The sequence below is a fragment of the Dasypus novemcinctus genome, chromosome 2, assembly GCF_030445035.2.
Source record: "Dasypus novemcinctus isolate mDasNov1 chromosome 2, mDasNov1.1.hap2, whole genome shotgun sequence".
In the NCBI taxonomy this organism is placed as follows: Eukaryota; Metazoa; Chordata; class Mammalia; order Cingulata; family Dasypodidae; genus Dasypus; species Dasypus novemcinctus.
This window is the reverse complement of record NC_080674.1, coordinates 46,281,445-46,304,233: the sequence shown is the minus strand read 5'-3', so window position 1 is coordinate 46,304,233 and position 22,789 is coordinate 46,281,445. Positions and strand designations below refer to the sequence as shown.

Sequence of the window (22,789 nt, the reverse complement as noted above, 5' to 3'; positions counted from 1 at the left end):
TTCTTTCTTTTTTTTTTAAGGTGATACTGGAATCCAACCCAGGACCTCGCATGTGGGATGCAGGTGCTCAAACCACTGAACTACAGCCATTTCTTTTCTTTTATTTTTTTTGAGGTACCTGGAGCTGGGGAGTGAACCCAGGACTTAGTATGTGGGAAGCCGCTAGCACTCAACCACTGAGCCACATCCGCTCCCGAGTTGTTTTTTTGTTTGATTTGCCTGTTGTTTGTTTGTTTTTGCTTTTTCTAGGAGGCACTGGGAACTGAATCTGGGACCTCCCATGTGGGAAGGAGGTATTCAACTGCTTGAACCACATCTGCTCCGTGCCCATTTCTTTTTCATGTGAAAACATCAGATGTCAAAGCTGACTACTGTTATTTTTCCCAAAACACTCACAGAAAATCTCCCTAGTTTATAATTCAAAAGACAAGTTGCCTACTTGGTGCTACTTAAAAAATGCATTTTTAAATGGACTCATCCAAAACAACTGTACTTAAAAGATAAAGTTCAGTGATTTTTCATAACATCAGGTGGGGGTGGGAACAGAAAAGCAGAACTTACCCTCTCTTCCAGAGAAAGCATCACTTGAGCCTGCCAATGCCAAGGTCAGCAGCAGCTGCCAGAGATCCATACCTGTAGGACCTGCAACCGCAAAATGAAATGATAAAGCCAAGCAATGAAAGCAGAACTTTTATCATTATTCATTGTTTAAAGACTGACTAAATCATGGATGACTTGGGTTGACTGATTTGGGTTTATTATAAACCACTGAATGAATTGATATATCAGTTCTATAAGGAATTCTGATAAGTCTGTTATTACCTCCAAATCTTATATTAGCATACTCTTTACGAGAGCAAATAGCAGGTTGTAATAAATTCTACTTCCCATGGGTGCCTGGCTTGCCTCAGGAAATGACATGGATACTAGAAATTTACAAATCCTGGCAGACAGCCATAGAACCGCTTCATAGCAAATGACCCCCACACACGGCTACCACAAGGGCCAGCTTGGTTCACATGAATTTGATAGGGTATAGACGATCTTTTCAGCATGTTACCAAGCCTGGGACCTTGAGCTGGATAGGCCATAAATGGAAAAGCAAAACAATTCACTGTAATAGTAAAACTTCATTCTGTTTCCCAGTGAACAAAAGAGCTCAACTAACCTTCAAAACTCAGTGCCAATGAGCTATCCCAACAAGTTTAAATAGAAGGAAAACAGAAAGGAAAAGGTAGTAAGCCAAAACAAACAAACAAAACAACCCACCCAAAGCCTCTGTGCTTCTAGGTGGCCTCTGGAGGCCATACTGTGTTCCTGTGGGTTTTTTCTTGTTTTATGAGACATCCAGGGAATGTAAACCCTGAGAAACCCAGAACATGAACACCTCAGACACCAAGAGAGATTGGTTAGTGGTCTTGCTAGCCACTTGGAACCTACCCCCAGTTGCGGCCATACTGTGAGCCTTTCAGTCTGAAGAAGAAGGGAATTTACTGACATGCCTCAGGCAACATACCTTTACCTGGAAGAAATAAGCTTCTCTGGAAAAAATAAACCAAGGTGCCCATATCCAGAATTTCTAAAGAGATGAATGTGAGCTTGTTTAAAATGTATTCAGTAGACTGTTTCTTGGAGAGCTGATGCTACATCTGACAATTAATGCCAACTATTTTAAAGCTTAGATGCAATATTTACATAAAATTATACTACTTACAAGTCACTCAGGCATATCTGATTCACCAGGGTCTCTACTGGCCTTATTTTTATTACTGTACATATTTGAAAATAATGAATAGTCCTTCTTGCTGTCGCTAATCAGTCTGAAATAATGAGTAGGTATGGTTATTTTATGGTCCAACAGGTGTCTCCAGCCATTACTGTGTAATTCTAGATTGGTATGAGATGTCTAATGTTCTATACTTTGACTTCTGGGTAGCGGACAGCCCATAATTGTTTGTCCCATATAATTTTATGCTCTTAAAAATTCTTACTTTAAAATAAATAAAAATCCTTATTTTTCTCTATGTGAACTGAATATTTCAGGCATCTGAATGTGCATGCCCATGGAATGGAACAGAGGAATCCCCTCATGTCTCATGGGGTCACTGAGAGGATCGAGTAGGATAGTGTCAATGAATGCATGTAGTCAACTGTGAGACTCCATGCAAAATGTGAGTCGCAGTTATGATGACAGCTATGTTCTTAATTCCTAACCAAAAAGTCTCTGGACTAATGGCTTTGTATCAGCCTTGTCTGTTTTGCAAATGTGGGCCACTGGGCATCTCCTCTATGAATTTTATTCCTAGGTGAATCATAGTTTGAAGCCTCCAGTAAAATTTATAAAAGGCTAAGAAAACTATGTAAAAGGCTAAACATGCCATCATGGTGATAACTGGATATTGTCTTGTAAATTTGATAAAAGTGTATTATCCCCCAACATACTCAGTAAGTGTAAGGCAAAGGAGGCTCCACTGGCACATGCTACATTGTTATTAGATTATAACAGTGAATCTGTAATCCCTAGGGATCCATTTGCTTTCCCAACTGAGTAAGGATAGGAACAGGTTTGTATTTCTCAAAATGTTGCTTTTTCTGGTTTGGAAGTCTATTTCAAAGAGACCTGGCAAATGCAGAGAAAAGTGAATTATGCTTCAGATGAATAGCAAATGATCCTGCCCTCTTCTCCAAGTTTCTGAAAGCTCCTGCCTACAAATGAACTTCACTTTTCCCAAATAAAAAACATATTACAACATTTTTTATAAGCCAAACATATCTCCAAAGAAGACCTATCTCACAAAACAAAATAAAACAAAACAAACAAGCAAACAAACCGTAATCCCCAAAGCAAAATTAACTAGAAATCTGCTTACATACTCCTGTGGTAGCAAAAAAGAAGAAATTTAAAACAGCTGCTCTCCCACATAAGAGATTTGAACACTCATCACTGAACCCAGGTGCACTGCATAGGGACCTAATACTAACTAGAGATGGGAGCAGGTAGGAAGATAAATGTGGCTGGATTCAGTAAGAGCTAACTGCTTCAGTGGAGACTACCTCTCTACTTCCACTGTTGTTAGCTCAGGGGGAATTGTTAGTCCCCTCGTGAACTTTCTCTAGCGCCATCATGTTGTCCAGCTCAATGGCTACTCCACTGGATTTGATTTTACAGTGTCATGATCAGCTCTGCAGAGCTGTGTGGCAGCTTCTTTATTAGGTTCTTGCTGAGATAAATGTCCTGAGGAGAGGATAGGGTGTTGATACACAAAGTTTGGGACTTTAATCTATGACAGTGTGTCAGAATTGAGCAGGAGAAAGTCACCCTTTTTCGGCCTTCCCCTAAGACATTTTTGTCCATTTGCCCAAGCTGATTACACACATCTTTTGACCCAGAAGTATAGGAGTCCGTACAAAGTGCCTTTTAAAAGATTCCACTTATTTACCTAAGCGAAGGCATGCATTGCTCAGAGGAATCTACCAAATTGTGCCTTAGTGTATTGGATTAAGGTTGCAATATTTTCCTAGGGAAAATCCCTCTCTAAATTTCTTATATTTATGCATTCTTTGGTTATAGTCTCATGGCAAGATATTCAGCAGAAAAAATAATTGGGCTTCTATTCCTGAATAATGGAGCTCACTCTAATTTCATACTCAGTGCCTGAGGCATTTTGCCTCCTCCCCCGTCCTCAAGGGAGAACCAGTTGAAAACCAATGTCATCCAGCTGGCATGAGTTTTAAAAGTAGATTGCCCAGTAAAGGAGGTCTCCAAATTACATAGGCCTACTACATACTGATTTTTATTCGCTGGTTATAAAACAGTCCATAAACACATGAGGGGGGTTGGAAACCAAATGTAATATTTTTCCAACATGTTATGACCAGCTCCAGGCAAAGAAAGCAATTACTTCAATTCTCTTTAATTTAAAATTAGCAAATATTTGTTGAGCTACTAGTTCCTGCTAGTACTGTGCAAGGCACTATGGAGATGAACATGAAAAGTAACCAAAATTTATGGTTCCTGCATTCAAGAAAAATTATATGATATAGGCAAATGAAACTGCTAACAAAGAAATCCAAGTAAAAGTGGAAAGTCAGAGTAGGGAAAACTCAGCTACTAAACTGAAGGACTTAAAATTAGAATTAAATGAAACATAAGATTGTGACAGGTGAGGAAAGGAGAGAGCGATGGTGTAGGGAACTTGTATACTGGACAAAAGCTGAGACAGCATGAATTTATGTTCAGGGTTATACTGTGAGGAGTGAGATGGAAAATGGGGTTCAGGATAAAGAGTAAAGGGGAATAAAATAGGCTGGTCAAGGTGGGACCAGACTAAAGAGCATTTTCAACTCATTTTTTATTAATGAGAAAGTCATGAGAGGTTTTCTATGTAAAAAATGTAGAAAAAAGTAGATTTTTTCTAGCATAAATTTGTTCATGGTGCCTTCTTAATGTAATATCATTGAGAAATGAAGGCAAGAATTGGTGACTAGATACAAGAAATGATAAAGATGTGTCTATCTCAAATGACCTTGAGTATATGAGTGGATGTAAGACTGTTATTGGCAGAAATTAGGAATTTGGGATCTGATATTTAAGGGGGAAAAGAAGGTCACACAATTGCTCTTGAATATGTGGGTGTTCAAGGTGATTACAAGACTTCTAGAAATGTTACAAATGATAAGTGGGAAGTTAAGGTAGAGGAACAAAGATTGAGAGAGATCATTACTGGATTTGAGAGAGATGTGTACAGAGTGATGAATATAAGATGAATTTAAGGGGAGGGCTAGAACTATTTTGTGAAGAATCCTTACACCATCTTAAAAATATATTAAACCAGATAGAGAATGATGTTCTGAAGTCTGATTTATAATTTTGCAAAAATTTTAAACACGAACCACCACCCAAGACTACTTATACCATCTGATTTGTACCAAGTGTTTAAAAGGAAAGTGATCAAAAGAAGATTTCTGAGGTCTTTTGGTAGAGTAGGGAGCTCTAGAACCCAGTCCTTCTACTGAAACAATTACTAAACAGGCAGAAATGGTCTGAGAAACAACTATTATGAAACTCCTGAAGAACATTGTACAGCATCCAGGGAAGAACAGAAGATGCTGATAAATTATGATAAAGAACTGTAAATTGCTCTCTCCACATGGAGGCTCTGGGCAACCATCCTTCATTCTTGCAGTATGCCACTGTGGGGTCCAGTACCTGGATAGCTGATGGTGACAGAAAGGGACATAAAAATCCTCTTCCCCAAGAACAAGGGTGGGCACAGCTGATCACTTATCACAGCTTTTGATTAGCAACTTTGTGTCACTAGCTCCTGGTTCTGAAGGAAGCTATTATTTCAACTCATCCCAGACAAAGACTGCATCCATTTATTCAACTGTACCCTGGACAAGGGCAGCAAAAGTCATGGTTTCAACGCTTCCCAGAAAGGGGTGGAGGGAATGGAAATACAAAGATGTAGCACAACTTCAGGGTTGTAGGGAACAGTTAGCTGAAGGGCTGCATTTGCTGGGCAGGCAAGAAAAGCTCATCATTGGTGAGCCCTCAGAGAAGCTTTTGGTGTCCTTCTTGATCCCCTTCCAGTGTACTTTGGAACTGACCCTGTTTTGGCTGGGAAATTTGACTTGGGAAAGACCTCTCTGGGGTGACCCTCTTCCCCAAATTTGCACTGCAGGCAAAAGCAGCATGAAGCAACATAAAGAGTGTCAAAAACAATAGAGGTGGACAATCTGTGACAAAGATCTGCCAGCTTCAAATACCTGGGAGAGGGCAGTCTGTCTCCTGGGAAACAGAGAAGACAACCAAATTCCTGTAAACAGGGGAGCTCCAAACAACTAACAAACAAAAGCCCAGGCCAAGACAGAGGCCTAGAAAGACAGGGAAAACCCTTCAGATTGCATTTGTCTCGGGCAAGACCACCTTGAGAGGAGGCCTGGTTCAAGAAAATCTCTCTTGTCACCAGCTAGTAATAAAACCAAGAAACAGACATCCCAGGGAGTAAATCCCAGAGTTAACATTTTAAAATATTAAAATGTACAGTGTGCAGCAAAAGATAACATGACAAAGAAAGAAACAGGAAATGATGGTCCATCCAATGGAAGAGGATAAAAATACAGAAAACACCAATAAAGAGGATGAAAATGTGCATATGTTGAACAAAGCCTTAAAAAAAAGATCTTAAAAATGATCAAGGAGATAAAGGAAAGTACAGAGAAAAAACTACAGGATATCAGAAAAACAATGAATGAATAATATGAGTCTAAGTAAAAAGACAGACATTTTAAAAGGAACCAAACAGGATGACAAAATTTGAAGACTACAATAATGGAAATGAAAAATGCCCAGGAGGGTTTCAAGAGCAGATGGGAGTTGAAAAAGAAAGAATCAGTAAACTCAAAGATGAGAGACTTGAAAAGAGTCAGGCTGAAAAGCAGAAAGTAAAAAGATATATTAAAGGCAAAAACAGGGAAGCAACTGTGGCTCAATCAATTGGGCTCCAGTCTACCATATAGGAGGCCCTGGGTTTGTGTCCCAGGGCCTCCTTGTGAAGGCAGGCTTGCTTGCATGCTGCAGAGAGCCACCGGCCTGCAAGCACCGCGGAGTGCTGCCTGGCCCACAAGCAATGAGGAGAGCCGACTCAACAAGATGATGCAACAAAAAGGGAGACAAGTGAAAAAACACAGAAGAACGCACAGTGAATGGACACAGAGAGCAGACAGCAAGCAAGCCACAAGGGGGGGGTAGCAAAACAGCCTAACACAACTATGCAACACTATCAAGCATATCAATACATGCATTATGGGAGTCCCAGAAGGAGAAGAAATTGAGAAAGGGGCAGAAGGAACAGTCAAAGAAATAATGACAGACAACTTCCCAAACTTAGCAAAAGATGTGACTGTGCAGACCAAGAAGTTCAGAGTACGCCAAACAGGATAACATGAAGAAAAGCACACCCTAACATATGCTGATTACACTATCAAATGCAAAGGACAAAGATATAAGTGGAAACAAGTAAAAAAAAACAATAACAGTGGGCGATAACAGGGGTATTGAAAAAGTATATGTGCATGTTATCAAAGTTAACTGGTAACAAACCAAATATGATTGTTATATTTAGGCTGTTAAGCTTTAACTCCATGGTAATTACAAGGAAAATAGATGAAAAATATATCCAGAAAGAAATGAGAAGGCATTAAATATGATACAATAGAGAAAAGCAGGTAAATGTAAAAATAGGCTTTAATGGAAGTAAAGAACAAAAAGGTCTAACACTTATAAAGGCTTAATAGTGAGATGGCAGAAGAAATACCTGTAAAGTAGAGACTTTCAATGTAAATGCATTAAGCTTTCTAGTCAAAAGGTATACACTGGAAGAATGAGTAAAAAAGCATGATCCAACTATATACTGTTTGTAAGAGACTCAACTTAAAGTCAATGATAAAAGTAGGTTGAGGGAAGTGGATGTGGCTCAAGTGATAGGGCCTCCCCTACCATGTGGGAGGACCCAGGTTCGATCCCTGGGACCTCCTGGTGAAAAAGAAGATAAAGCAGGCTTGTGTGGTGAGCCAATGCCCATGTGGCGAGCTAGATGCTCACATGGTGAGTCAAGTGCCCACATATTGAGCTGAGTGCCCGCATGAGTGCCTGCTTGGTGAGCCAGTGCCCGTGAAAGTGCCCACGGGGTGAGATGAGTGCCCACATAGCAAGCCAAGTGTCCTTGCAGTGAGCCAGTGTCTGTGCAAGTGAGTCATGCAGCAAGATGATGATGCAACAAAAGAGAGATGAAAAAGAGTGTTAAGGTGAAGCACAGCAGAGACCAAGAAATGAGGTGGTGCAAATGACAAGGAGCCTCTCTTCACATGAGAGGCCCCCAGGATCAAATCCCAGTGAATCCTAGAGGAGAAAGATTAAGAAGAGAAGACAAAAACAGAAATAGATACAGAAGATCACACAGCAAATTGACAAAGACAGCAAAAACAGCAGGGTGTGTGGGGGGGGGGGGAGGAGGGAAAAACAAACAAACAAACAAAAACCAATACAACTTACTCTAGAATTATAAAAAAAAGTAGGTTGAGGGTAAAAGGTTGGGGAAAAAAGTACCATTCATGTAGTAACAAAAAGATAGGTGGGGTGGCTATACTAATATTGGATAAAATAAAATTTAAGTTAAAAACAGTTATGAAGGACAAAGATAGTCATTACATACTGATAAAGGGGACAATTCAACAGGAAGTTGTAACAATTATAAATATCTATTATATTTACCCCAAAATACATGCAGCAAAATATATGACAGATTTGAAGGGAGAAATTGATGGTTCTATTAGTAACAGGAGACTTTAGTACACCACTCACAATAATAAATAGGACATCTAGTCAGAAGATTAATAAGGAAGTACAGGACTTGAATGATACACTAAACCAATTAGCCCTAACAGACATATATAAAACACTACACCCAATTAAAACAGAATACACATTTTTCTCAAGGATAGCCCATATATTGGGTCACAAAAGTCTCAATAAATCAATAAATATTGTAAGCATACAATGTATATTCTCCAGCCACAACAGAATGAAGCTGGGTATCAATAACAGAGGGAGAAATGGAATATTCACAAATATGTGGAAATTACACAACATATTCTTAAACAATCAATGGGTTAAAGAGGAAATCAGAAGTGAAATTAGGAAATATCTTCAAGTGAGTGAAAATGAAAATACATTTCAAAACTTATGGGATGCAGCAAAGGCAGTGTTAAGAAGTAAATTTATAGCTCTAAATGCTATAAATTAAATAGCATTTAATATTAAAAAGAAAGAAAGACTTCAATTCAGAGGACTAATCTCAGATTGGAAGAACTAGAAAAAGAACAAAAGAACAAACTAAAACCCAAAGGGAGTAGAAAGAAGGAAATAACAAAGATTAGAGCAGAGATAAATAAAATAGAAAACAAACAAAGAAAACCATTAGAGAGAATCTACAAAACCAAAAGTTGGTTCTTTGAAAAGATCAATAAAATGGAGAAATCTTTAGCTAGACTGACAAAGAATGAAACAGAAAGGGTACAAATAACAAAAATCAGAAATAAAAAGGGAACATTACTTCTGACCCAGATGAAATAAAAAGGATTGTAACATCTGTACACCAATAAATTAGATAACCTAAACAAAATGGAAAAATTCTTGGAAACACAAAACTACATACATTGTCTCAAGCACAAATAGAATATCCCAACAAATCAATTACTAGTAAAGAGACTGAATCAGTAATCAAAAAGCTCTCAACCAAGAAAAGATCAGGACCAGATGGCTTCACAGGTGAATTCTACCAAACCTTCCAAGAAGACTTAACTCCAGTTCTGCTCAAAAGCTTCCAAAAAACTGAAGAGGAACATCACCCTCATACCTCAGCCAGATAAGATACCACAAGAACAGAAAATTGCAGATAATATCTCTTATGAATAGATATACAAAAATCTGCAACAAAATACTAATATATGGATTCCAATGATAAATTAAATGAATAATACACCATGATTAAGTGGGATTTATCATTGGTATTCATAAGAAAATCAATTAATTAATATACGACATTAACGGAAGGAGAAAAAAACACAGGAACTCATTTGATGCAGAGAAAGCATCTGACAAAATTTTTACCCTCTTTTTTATTAAAACACTTGTAACACTAGGAATAGAAATAAACTTCCTCAATATGATAAATGGCATACAGGAAAATTCCACAGCTAACATCCTACATTCCTAGAGATAGTAAATAAATTTAGCAAAGTGATGAGGTACAAAATCAACACACAAAAATCTGCAAATTTTCTATATACTAGTAATGGGCAATTTGAGGAAGATATCAAGAAAAAAAACCAACCCTCTATTTACAATAGCAACTAAAAGACTCGAATATCTAGGAATAAATTTAGCCTAATATGTAAAGTACTTGTACACAGAAAACTACAAATTGCTGAAAGAAATAAAAGAAGACCTAAATTAATGGAAGGTCATTCCATGTTCATGGATTGGAAAACTAAATATCATTATGATGTCAATTCTACCCAAACAAATTTACAGATTCAATGCATTCCCAATAGAAATAACAACAGCCTTCTTTGTGGAAATGGAAAAGCCAATTATCAAATTTATTTGGAAGGGTAAAAGGCCCTAAATAGCCAAAAACATTTTAGAAAAGAAGAACAACATGGAAGGACTCGCATGTCCAGACTTAAAACATATTACAAAGCTACAATGGTCAAACACCATGATTCTACCATAGGTATAGATATACTGCCAAAGGTATCAAATTCAGAGTTTAGAAATAGATCTTCATATCGAAGGCCAACTGATTTTTGAAAAGCCTGCTAAGTCCACTCCATGAATAGTCTCTTCAACAAATAGTGCTGGGAAAACTGGATCTCCATTTGTAAAAAAAAAAAAAAAAGAAGGACCCCTACCTCTACACTAAATACAAAAATGAACTCAAAATGAACCAAATACCTTAATATAAGAGTTGGAACTATGAAACTCCTAGAAGAAAATTTAAGGTGCCTTCTTTAGGACTGTGTGTTAGGCAATGGTGTTAGAGACTTTAAATCCAAAGCACAAGCAGCAAAAGAAAACAATAGATAAATGGGACCTCATCAAAATGAAAAAAAAAATTCCTTAAAGGACTTTATCATGAAAGTAAAATGACAGCCTACTCAATGGGAGAAAGTATTTGGAAACCACATATCCAAAGAGGATTAATATCCAGAATACATAAAGGAATCCTTCAGGGGGAGATCCAGAATGGTGGAGTAGGTAATAGCAGGCTGCACTCCTCCTCCAGAAACTGTAAGAAGGTAGGCATGTTTATCTGATAGAAGGGAAACCACAGGAATGCAAGGACAATTGGAGAGGGCAGCTAGAGAGGGGGGACCTAGTTGGCTGGGGGAGAGGGAAACCATGAGAAATAAGGCAGACAAGCCAGCACCCAGCCAGCTCAGAGGGAGAGGGAAGCTGAGGCAGTGATTTTTCTGGGAATCAGCACTCAGCTGGCTCTGAGAGTAAGGAAAGCCACTGGGCAACCAGGGGTGCATCCTGGTGCTCAGCAGGCTCTTGAGGTGGGGGAGCTATGGGCTAAACAGGTGTGGGGACTGGCACTCAACCATCTCAAGGGGAAAGAGGAGTAGAGAAGAAGGGAAGATGGGGGGGCAGACTGGATCTCAGCCAGTTCTAGGAAAATGAGAGATGTCAGATGGTACTGAAAGAAGTTCCAGGGACAGGAAGGGTAGCTGATTAGCTGATCAGGTGGGCTATCACACCCATCTTCCCTGGAAGAAAGAGGAACTGGGTCAGTGAGAGGGTGGTTGACAGTTGGGTGAGACAGGAGCCTCTTTTTCTATTTTTCCTTTGTTTCTTTTTTTCCTTTCTTCTACTTTTTTTAATCACTTTTCTTTCTTTAATTTTTCTCTCTGCCTTTGCTTTTCTTTCATTCCACCTTCTCTTGTTTAGTCTTCATTTCTTTCTTCTCTTCTCATCTTTTCAGTCTTTAATATTATTTTATTTTATTTCCAGTTTCACTTTTTTCTTCCACCTTTCTTATTCTTTTTACTTTTTATTTTTTTATATGATGTTTGACACATTACTTATTTTTATTCCTTGTTCTTTTATTGTTCCTCTTCCATCACTTTCTAATTTTTTTCTCTTCTTCTTTCTTTCCTTTTCTATAGTCTTAATATTTATTTAGGGGAACATGGACAATTACAAGGATATACAATAAGTGGAACCAAATTTCAAAGAGAACCCTTAACACAAAACAAAATGAAATAAATCCATAGAGTAGAAAGAGGAGTTAACCAACTGAAGAAGCCCATCAAGATAAACAGATCCCTAAATACCATTAACAAATTACAAGCCACACTAGAAACAGGAAGACATGGCCAAGTCTAAAGAACAAACTAAAAAGCAAGAGGAAATGTAGAACATGGAACAATTAATAAAGGATGTCCAAACAAATATCATGAACCAGCTTAATGAAGTGAAAGGGATAAAGGATGTTAAGAAGACACTGGGGTAACATAGAGAAGATATTGTAAACATTCATAAAAAGTGAGATCTGATCATGATGAAAGGCATAATGCAAGAAATTAAAAATATTCTGGAAGCACATAATAGCAGATTTGAACAGGCAGAGGAAAGAATTAGTGATGATGAAGATGGGACATCTGAAATCATACAGAGAATAGAAGAGATAAATTAAAAAATAGAAAAAAATCAGCAGGGACTCAGGGAACTGAATGACAACATAAAACCTACAAACATACATATTATAGGCATCTCAGAGGGAGAAGAGAAGGAAAGGGGGAGAAGGAGTGTTGGACGAAATATTGGCTGAAAATTTTCCAACTCTCCTAAGGGACATGGATGTATGTATCTAGGAAGTGCAGTGCATTCCAAACAGTATACATCCTAACAGTGCTACCCCAAGACACATACTTATGAAATTGGAAGAATCATGTTACCTGACCTTAAAGCATACTATAAAGCTACAGTAGTCAAAACTGCATTGTATTGGCACAAAGATAGATATACCAACCAATGGAACTGATTTGAGAGTTCTGATATAAACCCATGCATATACCCCAAATAATATTAGAGAAATCCACCAAGCCCACTCTGCCCCAACTGGGACAGAATGGCCTCTTCAACAAAAAGTGCTGGGAGAACTGGATATCTATATCCAAAACAATGAGAGATGATCACCATCTCATGCCTTTAGAAAAATTAACTCAAGATGGCCCAAAGACCTAAATATAAGAGCCAAGACCATAATGCTCCTAGAAGATAATGTAGTGAAATATCTGTGAGATTTTGTAGTAGGAAATGATTTCATAAATTTTACACCCAAAGTGCAAGCAATGAGAGAAAAAAATAGATAAATAGAAACTTCTCAAAATTAAAAATTTGTGCTTCAAAGGAGTTTGTCAAGAAAGTAAAAAGGCAGCATACTCAATGGGAGTAAATATTTGCAAACTACTCATCCAAAAAGGGTCTAATACCCAGGATATATAAAGAAATTCTACATCCTAAAATAAAAAGACAAACAATGCCTTTTATGGGTAAGAGATTTAAATAGACATTTTTCCAAAGAAGAAATACATATGACTAAGATGCACATGGAAGACATCACTATTAGGGAAATGCAAATCAAAACTACAATGAGATCTCTTATTCCTATTAGACTGGCTGCTATTAAAAAAACACTACAAGTGTTAGAGAGGATGTGGAAGAATGGGAATACTTATCCACAGTTGATGGGAATGTAGAATGGTGCAGCCATTGTGGAGGATGGTCTGGTGGTTCCTCAGGAAGCTTACTATAGAATTGCCATATGATCTAGCAATCCCACTGCTAGGTATATATCCAGAATAATTGAAAGCAGGGACACAAACAGATATGAAGACTTTATGTTGAGTGAAGTAAACAAGTCACTAAAGGACAAATATCGCATGACCTCACTGATACGACCTAAGCATACTGAGCAGACTCACAGAGTTAGAGTCTTTAAGACAGAAAGGGAGTAGAGAGTAATGAGCTGATGCTTAATCTGGACAGAACCTATGATAAGGTGGAAGGGGGTGGTCTGGCAGTTGGTGGGGGTGTTGGTGGTACAGGAATATGAGTGGGATCAATGATGCTGAAGTATGAGGGTGAGGAGGGTTGCAGAGGTGGGTTGGGCCATCCATGGAACTGGAAGAGGGATGGAGAAAGGAACAGCTGAACTCTGCGGAGGTAGAGGTCTGTGGTTGAAAATAACAATTGTTGGAATGTTCATTTGGCAAATATGGCAGGGGAGGGTTACTGCTGCAGGGACTGTGGTGGGGGGGATGTTGTGGGAAAGGGTGCACCTGGGGCATGTTTCTGTGGAATATGAATGTGTTCACTGTGTCATAGTGTGTTATCTCAGTGGGTGGAGACCCACACAAAAACAACAAATATCAAACTTCCATCCTGGGAAATCTTGTTACATTCTTAAATAGAGGGGCAAGAATCTCTCAAGGACAGACTAATAAAACAGACCAATATGTCAAGACCTCAATAATAATGCATATAACTATGAACCTTATTCTTGTAAAATTGAAATTAATAACTATTGCCTAAGAATTACCTCCTGAAAACCTCCTTATGACTCAATGTGGCCTCTCTATAAGCCAAACTCAGCAAATAAACAAACTACCTATCCCCCACCCCTGCACCCAGTGTGGGACATGACTCCCAGGGATAAGCTTCCCTGGAAGGATTAATACCAAGCACCAACCGGTGATGCATTTGGCTAAAGGCCTTGACCTAAAGGGGGAAACATCAAATACAAAAGAGTTTTTATGGCTAAGAGATTTCAAAACAAGTTTGGAGATCATTCCAAAGGTTACATGTATACATGTCCCAGGCAGTTTTCACTAACTGTGAACAAAGCCACAAATATGGGTGCTCCTGAGGGCTCTAAAGCAAAGGTTCTTAACATTTTTTGTTCCATGGATCCCTCAAGTCACATGAAATTAATACTATTGTAATTTATTTATTGAATACATTCTTAAGTGAAGGAAATGCTAGATTTCAGTTAGAAGTCAGAAAATAAAGATAAGTTTATTTTTTTCAATTCAAGCTCACGAATCCCCTGAAATCTTTTCATGAACCCTTGGTTAAGAACCCCTGTTCTAGAGCCATTCAGACACTACAGGCAAGGCACACAGTCCCTTGAAATCGCTCCCTGTTGGCAGGCCTTACCTTGAAATATATGATAACCTGTCTCCAGAAAGTAACAGAGTTAGACTTTTTTATAATTTCCCTACACATGATTCTTCTACCCCCTTTATTTGAGCCTATAATTAACACTATACCCATCAAATATATGTCTCAGAGAAGTAAATCTTCAGTCTGTTCATATGCCAGTTGAGCCCCAAATCTCAGAAGAGTTGCAGCTAACACCTACTCTTCAGATCATTGGACTTATCCAGGACAACTAACAAAATGATGATGGACAACCTCCATCCCCCAAACCAGAGATTATCTACAACTGCAAGCAAAACAGTTCCTTCCATCTGCCCCGTAAGGTCTTCTCAAGCTGAGGCAAAGCAGGCATCACAATCCCAAAATCATCAAGGTTGAGCAATGAACAAACATAAGGGGGGACTGCAACCATGGACAAAGTAAATTTATTAACATTGTAGTTATGGAAGAACATGTAACATTGATATAAAGACTGTGGTTACCTGAGGTTCTTGGGAGAGGGAATATTAGGTTGAACACAGGGCATTTTTAAGGCTTTGGAGTTAAGTGTAAACCAGTCTATTGCTCCTATAAACTTTGGTTAGGAGCAATTCTTCAATATTTATTCATCAATGTAACAAATGTACCACAAAACTCTAAGATGTTATTAATTGGGGAAGATGTGGGAGAGGGAGAGGGTAAGGTATATGGAATCCCTTATACTTTCAGTGTAACTTTTCTGTAATCTAAAATCTCTTTATAAAATAAATTTTTTATATTAAAAATAGAAAAAAGAAATCCTTCCATTTAACAAAAAGACGAACAACCCAATTAAAAAATGGGCAAAAGACTTGAACAGACATCTCTCCAATGAAGATATATAAATGGCCAAAAAGCACATGAAAAGATGCTCAACATCATTCACCATTGGGGAAATGCAAATAAAAACCACAACAAAATACTTTTTCACAGCCATTAAAATAGTTGCTATTAAAAAAAAACAAAAACAGAAAATAACAAGTGTTAGAGAGGATGTGGAAAAATAAGAATATACATTCGTTGCTGGTAACAATGTAAAATGTTGCAGCCCCTGGGAAAGACAGTTTGGGGTTTCCTCAGAAGCTAAGTATAGAACTGCCATATGACTCAGCGATCCTATTACTAGGTATACCCAAAATAAATGAAAGCAGGTATTCTAACAGATATTTGCACACTGATGTTCATAGTGACATTATTCACAATTATCAAAGTGGAGGCAACCCAAGTGTCCATTAACACCAATGAATGGAAATTGTGTTATAGACATACAATGAAATATTATTTAGTCGTAAAAAGGAATGAATTCCTGATGTATGTGATAACATGGGTGAACATTGATGACAACAAACTGAGTGAAATAAGCCAGACACAGAAAGACAAATATTGTATGATCTCATTGTTTTGAAACAATTACAGTATGCAAATTCTGTAGAATCAGGGGATAGAGTAGTGATAGGAAATAGGAAGTTAAGGCTTACAATATACATTGTTCTTATTTGGAGTCATGGTAACATTTTAGTAATGGATGGTGGTGGTGGGAGCACAACATTGTGAACACAATTAACAACGGCTCTGAAATATATATTGAATATGATTAGAAGGGGAAATGTTAGATTGAATATATGGTAACAAAATAAAAATTTAAAAAAAAAATCTTTGCCATTATGCTACACAAACAGTGAATCATAAATTGAACCAGGGACTTCAGTCATACAATTATAAAAATGTAAGAAATGTTTACATCTGAAAATACAATAAAAAATATCATTAGTTGTAAAAACTATCCCACACCAAGGCAAGGTGTTTGTGGTGGGTCGATATATGGGAATCCCGTATTTTATGCAAATTTTTCTGTAAACCCACAAAATCTCTAATAAAGGACAAAAAAAAAAAAAAAAAGGAATGTGGTCAAAGCTTCCCTAGAAGTGTGATGTTAGCATATTAACACATGGGATGAATAAAGTGATAGATTTGGGAGCTGTAGTCCTGTTACGGCAGTCAGAAAGAATACCAAAACAGCAGCTGAATCATTCAGAAATAATACCAATTTCCCCAAATTTTTGTTTTACTGATATAGCTATTGTGATACTGAATAAAGAAGAGCTGATTTTAAAAATCCCAACAGTAGCAGAATGGTGTATATTGCAAAACCACGACTCCAGGTAAATAACCTAATAAATGTGTACTTTCTGATGTTGGTGTTGATCACTAAAGAAATATTGCAAAACTGAATCTAATTGATTTTGGGGTGAAGCTTTTCTAAGAACTCAGAACTGCAAAGGGAAGAGGCTGCACAAAAAGTGTATTTGAAATGACCTTTCTAACTATTAGTACCTGACATATATAGGAACAGTTTACATTTGGCATTCATGTTACTTCCCATTTTTTATGGCTGTCGTCATTTTAAAATTGTTCAGATACAAAATGCCTTAGGCCAATTTATTTCCTTCCCATGAGTGAGTAAGACATGTTCACAGATATTTTTGATATTCCTCTCAGGGCTTTGGTGGGGAATATAGGATGGGAAAGTATTTTGAATGTGTAAGGTAGGTGGAAAATGGCCTTGAGAGTAGTATAAATAGTAGAGTTTCATATTTATGAAATGAACAAGCATGTATGGAATGGACTTGTGCTGCCCAATTCAGCAGTTACAGTCGCTTGTGCCTACTGAGCACTTGAAATGAGACTATGTGACTGACAAATTAAATGCAATTTTAAATTTTACTTAATTTTTATTAAATATTTAATCAAACATTAAATTAATTACATATTTATATTTGTAAATATGAACCTACTTTTTCAAGTGGTCATTTATACAACTAGATCAAGTTTTTCTGATGAAAATTTAGCATCTAAATTGGGATGTGCTTATATGTGTAAAATACCCATGAACTTTGAAGGTTTGGTACAAAAAAGGATGTACTGTATCTCATTAATAGTTTTAACGTTCCTAACATGTTGAAATCATACTTTGGATTGTATGAAATAACAAATATTGCTAGAGCTATTTTAACCTGTTTGAAAATTTTTAGTTACATGTATGGCTTGTATTATACATTTCTGTTTGACAGCACTAATAAATACTTTTTAGGATTTACATGGTTGTGCTTGCATTTAAAAACTCTGGATGTATTAAAGGGAGCATATTTGCTTTTGTAACAAAAATAATAGTCAATAATTATTCCTAATTAAATATGAAATATGGTTCTGCTTTAAGGGTCACCTCAAATTCAAAATGATGGGGACTGAAGACTCACTAAGGGTTAGGAATGATTATATTTGTAGAAGGGTTTCTTTTTAGGGTACCCAGTGTACATTTGTTCACCTTCAGATGTGTGACTTTTTATATTCTATCTTTTTTTGAATCACAGGAAGTGGGCTGCTGGTAAATGTTTAATAAACAGCCTCTAGGATAAAACGGTCCTGATTTTTAGTGTTTGCCTATTTCTGTGGTGTAAATATCTCCAATGTGAAGTCTCTGAATGTAGATTCACAAGCTGGTGTGAGCTGGACTCAATAAAATCCCAGCTGGGCTCTATGTGAGGTAACAGGCATGAAGATTAAGCAATCTGCTGACATTGACATGAGGTAAAAGATAGTATTACAGTGTAAACATCAGACATGCTTTCATTTCATAACATATGGCTGTGGTCAGCATGTGACAGTGGTCAATAGACCACATGTATTTAATAATCACTGACATATTTTCCCATGTCTAAAGAAATTGATGTCAGCCTCTACCACAGATACTATACCTCATATTCACTTACTGAGAGGGTGAGCTCAGGGGTTAAGAGCTGGGTTCTGGAGTCAGAGAGCTAGGTTCAATTCCTTATTCTACTAAACATCAGTGTCCTTAACTCTAGTATGGGGATGATAATAGTCCTTTTTCATATAGAAATCAGGATGATTAAATAAAATGATTTATTCAAAGAATTTGGCATGCCCTTGTCTTGCATCCAGTAGGAACTTGTTATTACAATTATTAGAGCCATTCTAATAACAGTAGCAAATGGACTACGTTTTATAATGTTTCCCATGCAGGAGACTGGGTATGTGACCCTCATTTATTATCATGATTTGTAAGCCTAGGGTGGTGGTAAAGCAATTAGCAAACATGTTATTGAGCAACCAAAATGTGTAAAATTCCATTCTTAAATCAAGCGCTTACATCATATGAAGGTCCAGGGAAGGGAAAGGACCATCACAATAGAAATGTGTGTATCTCTTAGGATAGGGCAAGTAGGCTGCCCGATTTTGCTTAGGTTTAGGGCAATTGCACATTTTCTATATGGATACCCCTCTGTGTGGGAAATAACTTAGAGGCTGATTCTCCCCAAATCACTACTTCATCTACTAAAAGAGAATTCTATACCATTGTTAGTGGCATACTATTGTTAGTGGTATTGTTTGTAAATCACAGATTTTTAGCAGTTGAAAAGTGGGCAGATGAATTCCAATGATAAGAGGCTTGTCTTAAAGCCAGAATTCTTGTGAGGACATAGAGAAGGCAGGTGGGTTACAGGAATCTGAGTTTCCACCTTCTCCTTTTTGGAGGAATGAAAGAATAAGGGCATTTCAGTAGCCAAATGCTTGGTGCTGTTCCTTTCTTGGTATACACAGTTTGGGGGTAGAAGTTTCTCAGCGTGTAAGGTATTCTTTTTTAGTTCATTAGGACACACTTGGCTTTTTACAACTCAACACAGTAACTATCCCTGTGGATGGGCTTCAAACTCACCTATTTGATTCACTTGCTCCATTCACTGATTCATGATGAAGGTGTGACTGATATATGGTAGAGAAAACCAGTTGCGGAGGTGCTTCTTTGAACACCATGTTTCTTTTCATACTTGACACCATTGCTTCTACCTACATCATTTTTTTTCCAAAATAGAATTTGAAAAAGGAAACCTCTTATTGGATTTCTTGCTTTCTTTTTATAAGTGGCTCTTTTTCAAATCTATTTTTTTAATTACTATGACAGATCATATAGAACATGGAGAATGTTCTTTAAACAAAGATGAGGATGTTTGAGTTTCTTTCAGATTCTAAGATGGACATTTGCTTTGTTTCACCTAATTGAAGAGGGAATAGGCTGTGGAAGACAAGATCTCATAGAATCAAGTCTCCAAAGACATTTGTTATCTCAATGAAATCATAATCTATCAATGATTAATACAATATTTGTAGTACTAAATACTTTTTACATCTCAAAGAAATGCACAAGTCCTTGCCTTCTACAGAGTCAATATAACAAAAATGCAGTCTTCAAAGGATGTTATTACCCTATCCAGAGCAAGAATTGAAAGAATATCTTCTTTCCTTTAATCAAGTACAACATGCAGTAGCTGTTCTTTTAAGGTAAACAAGTTGGGAAACCAAGAATGAGGCAATGCAATCTCCTGGGAAGTATTACTAGAGGAGGTGTCAGCAATCTCATGTCCTAGTTCCAGTCGAACACCGCCTGAATTGGTGACCTGGGTAAACATTTAATCACCACGGGACTCAGTTCCCCAACTGAGGCACCATTCCAAGATTTTTTGGCAAGCCAGTCCCTTGTTGTGTGATGTAAATAGCTGTCATTCATTGAAGGCTACTCATGTCCTAAAGCTCCTATGCTCCTTGTCTTTCTACCCTTTTAGTCTATAAGCAATCTGAGGACAGTAACTGTGTCTCACTCATCATTGTATCCCCAACACCTCGCCTTAAGCATAACCCATGGCAGATGCCCACCAAAAAAATCTGTCCAATGAATAAGAATGTGTGAGGTACTTTATTGTATAATGTAACCTTCACACAGATCCTGCAAGAGAGATCCTCATTTTACATATGGGAAAACAGCTTAGAGGAGTTTAGACAGAATATTTTTGGGAAGAGTTGAAAACATGCTTGATGTTTCTAAAGTCTGCCTCTGCCTTCCCATGTTTCTTCTTAAATGCTAAATTAGGCAGACTAAACACATGGTTAGGTTACAAGCAAAGTAGGGAAAAACAACAGAGAGCAAGAGAATTAAAAAAGTAAAATTTGGATTTGAATTATGGAATGGGACAGATGCCATAATATGTCCAATGTTTAGGGCCTGCAAAGGACTATATAATTCCTAGATACTGAGATAGCAATTTCTTTAATGAGCTGAATTGCTCAAGGGATATAAGGCCCATTTCCATGCCTTAAAAATCTCCAAGAGTACCTGACCCACTTTTGGGTACATTACTTAAGAGCAATTAGGTGAGCTCTCTCCATAACATGGGGTAGCACCCTTCCTCCTTTAAGAAAATATAAGGAAGTCTATTTGGCTAGAGTGACTGACAGTCAGATAGATGTCAAATATAGGGAGATCAATGTCATGTCTCATCTTCAGGAAGTTTACAATGTACCACTCCAACACTCTTCAAGATCTTAGGAGGTGTAAACGCTTGGACTTAGATCATTCATTGTTAATAATAGCTTTAACAGAAATGCTCTCTAGAAAGAACAGTGTTGTCCAATAGAAATACAATGCAAGACACAGTGCCAGCCACATACGTAATTTTAAGTTTTTTAGCATCACCTTTACAAAAGGAAAAAGAAAGAGAAAATTAATTTAAATAATATATATTTTATAGTTATCTTGTATTTTAACAATATATCTGAAATACTATCATTAGTCATGTAATCAACTTCAAAAACATTAATAGGATATTTTACACACACTTTCTTCATACTATGTCTTTGTATCTGATATGTATTTCATATTGAACAGCACATCTCAATTCAGACTACCAACATTTCAAGGGTTCAATAGCCACATGGAAAAACAGAGATCTAAGGGCTACTGCATTAGACCCCACAGCTCTGAAACACTGAGAGATTGTAGCGGTCCAGGAGTCCAGCTCCCCGGCAGTGTGGAATATATTTATATTTACTATTACTCACAAGGCAGCCAACTTGCTGAGAAGAGACTTTAAAGACTTTTACCCAGTTATTTTGCAAGGTCTAATTGTTTCCTAAAGTCCCAGAAAGAAATAGTTTTCCTACTGAAGCAAGAGGCAGGGTATTCCAGACCTTCTAACACTCATTTTGCATATAATTACTGAACACTGAACTCAGCATACAATTAAACCCTAAACTTTTATTTGTGGCATAGAATTTAGGATTCTAATGTCACTGTTTATGGGCCTCTGAGTGAGTCACCTCTCATCTTCTGAGCCTCAGTTCCTTGCATCCAAAATGAAACATCTGGAACAAATCAATGGCTCTCAGCCTTGGCCGTACATTAGGATCACCTGGAGAACTGGAAAAAATGCCTTGTCTCTGCCATGAATGAATTAGATTTTTTGGGTGTTGGGGGGAGCTGAGTGTATTTAAAATGTTTTTCTAATATCATGTTAATGTGCAGCCAAGAGAATCACTGATCTAGTGCAAACCAAATCTGCTATGATATTTCAGTTTGTGATAATAGAGCTGATCTGCCCCAAGGAGTCTTCCTCAGCTGAGTGGAGAGAGAGAAGTATCAATCGCCCCCATTCAACCAACCACTAAATATACTTTTCACACAGAAAATATATATGCCAAGTGGTTGAAATGGTTGAAATACTGAAATATTATGGTAAGATCAGAAAATACTATCCTGTGAAATAACAAAATAAAAAGCATATACATATATGGATGAAATTAGCCAGCCATAGATATCATCACTCAAGGTAAATGATATTATTTCAGTGTTGAGATTGCATAGGCAGAATTCTACAGATGTCCTCCCAAGATCCCTTCCGTTATTCAAACACCAAGTTAGGTACTATTGTAAAGGAACTTGGCATATGTAATTAAGGTTACTAATCAGCTAATTTTAAAATAGGGAGATTATCCTGGATTATCTGGGATAATCACAAGTAATCACATGAGTCCATAAAAACAGAAGAGGAAGAAAGTCAGTGAGATGTTGCAGAAAGAGGAAGTTAGAGAGAGGTGAAGTGTAAGAGTGATCCGACCTGCTATTGC

The 22,789-nt window shown here is 37.4% G+C and overlaps 1 protein-coding gene across 8 annotated transcripts in view; it reads right to left on the bottom strand.

Moving 5' to 3' along the window:
• The window catches only part of GHR (growth hormone receptor), a 311,580-nt gene that overhangs the window by 154,704 nt on the left and 134,087 nt on the right, over positions 1–22,789 (bottom strand). For all 8 annotated transcript variants that reach the window (XM_058308500.2, XM_012528225.4, XM_071207953.1 and 5 more), the window contains one exon: positions 562–642. In XM_058308500.2, coding sequence (XP_058164483.1) covers positions 562–631 — 70 coding nt within the window. In that variant the 5' untranslated portion in view covers positions 632–642. The remainder of the gene's footprint in view (positions 1–561; positions 643–22,789) is intronic.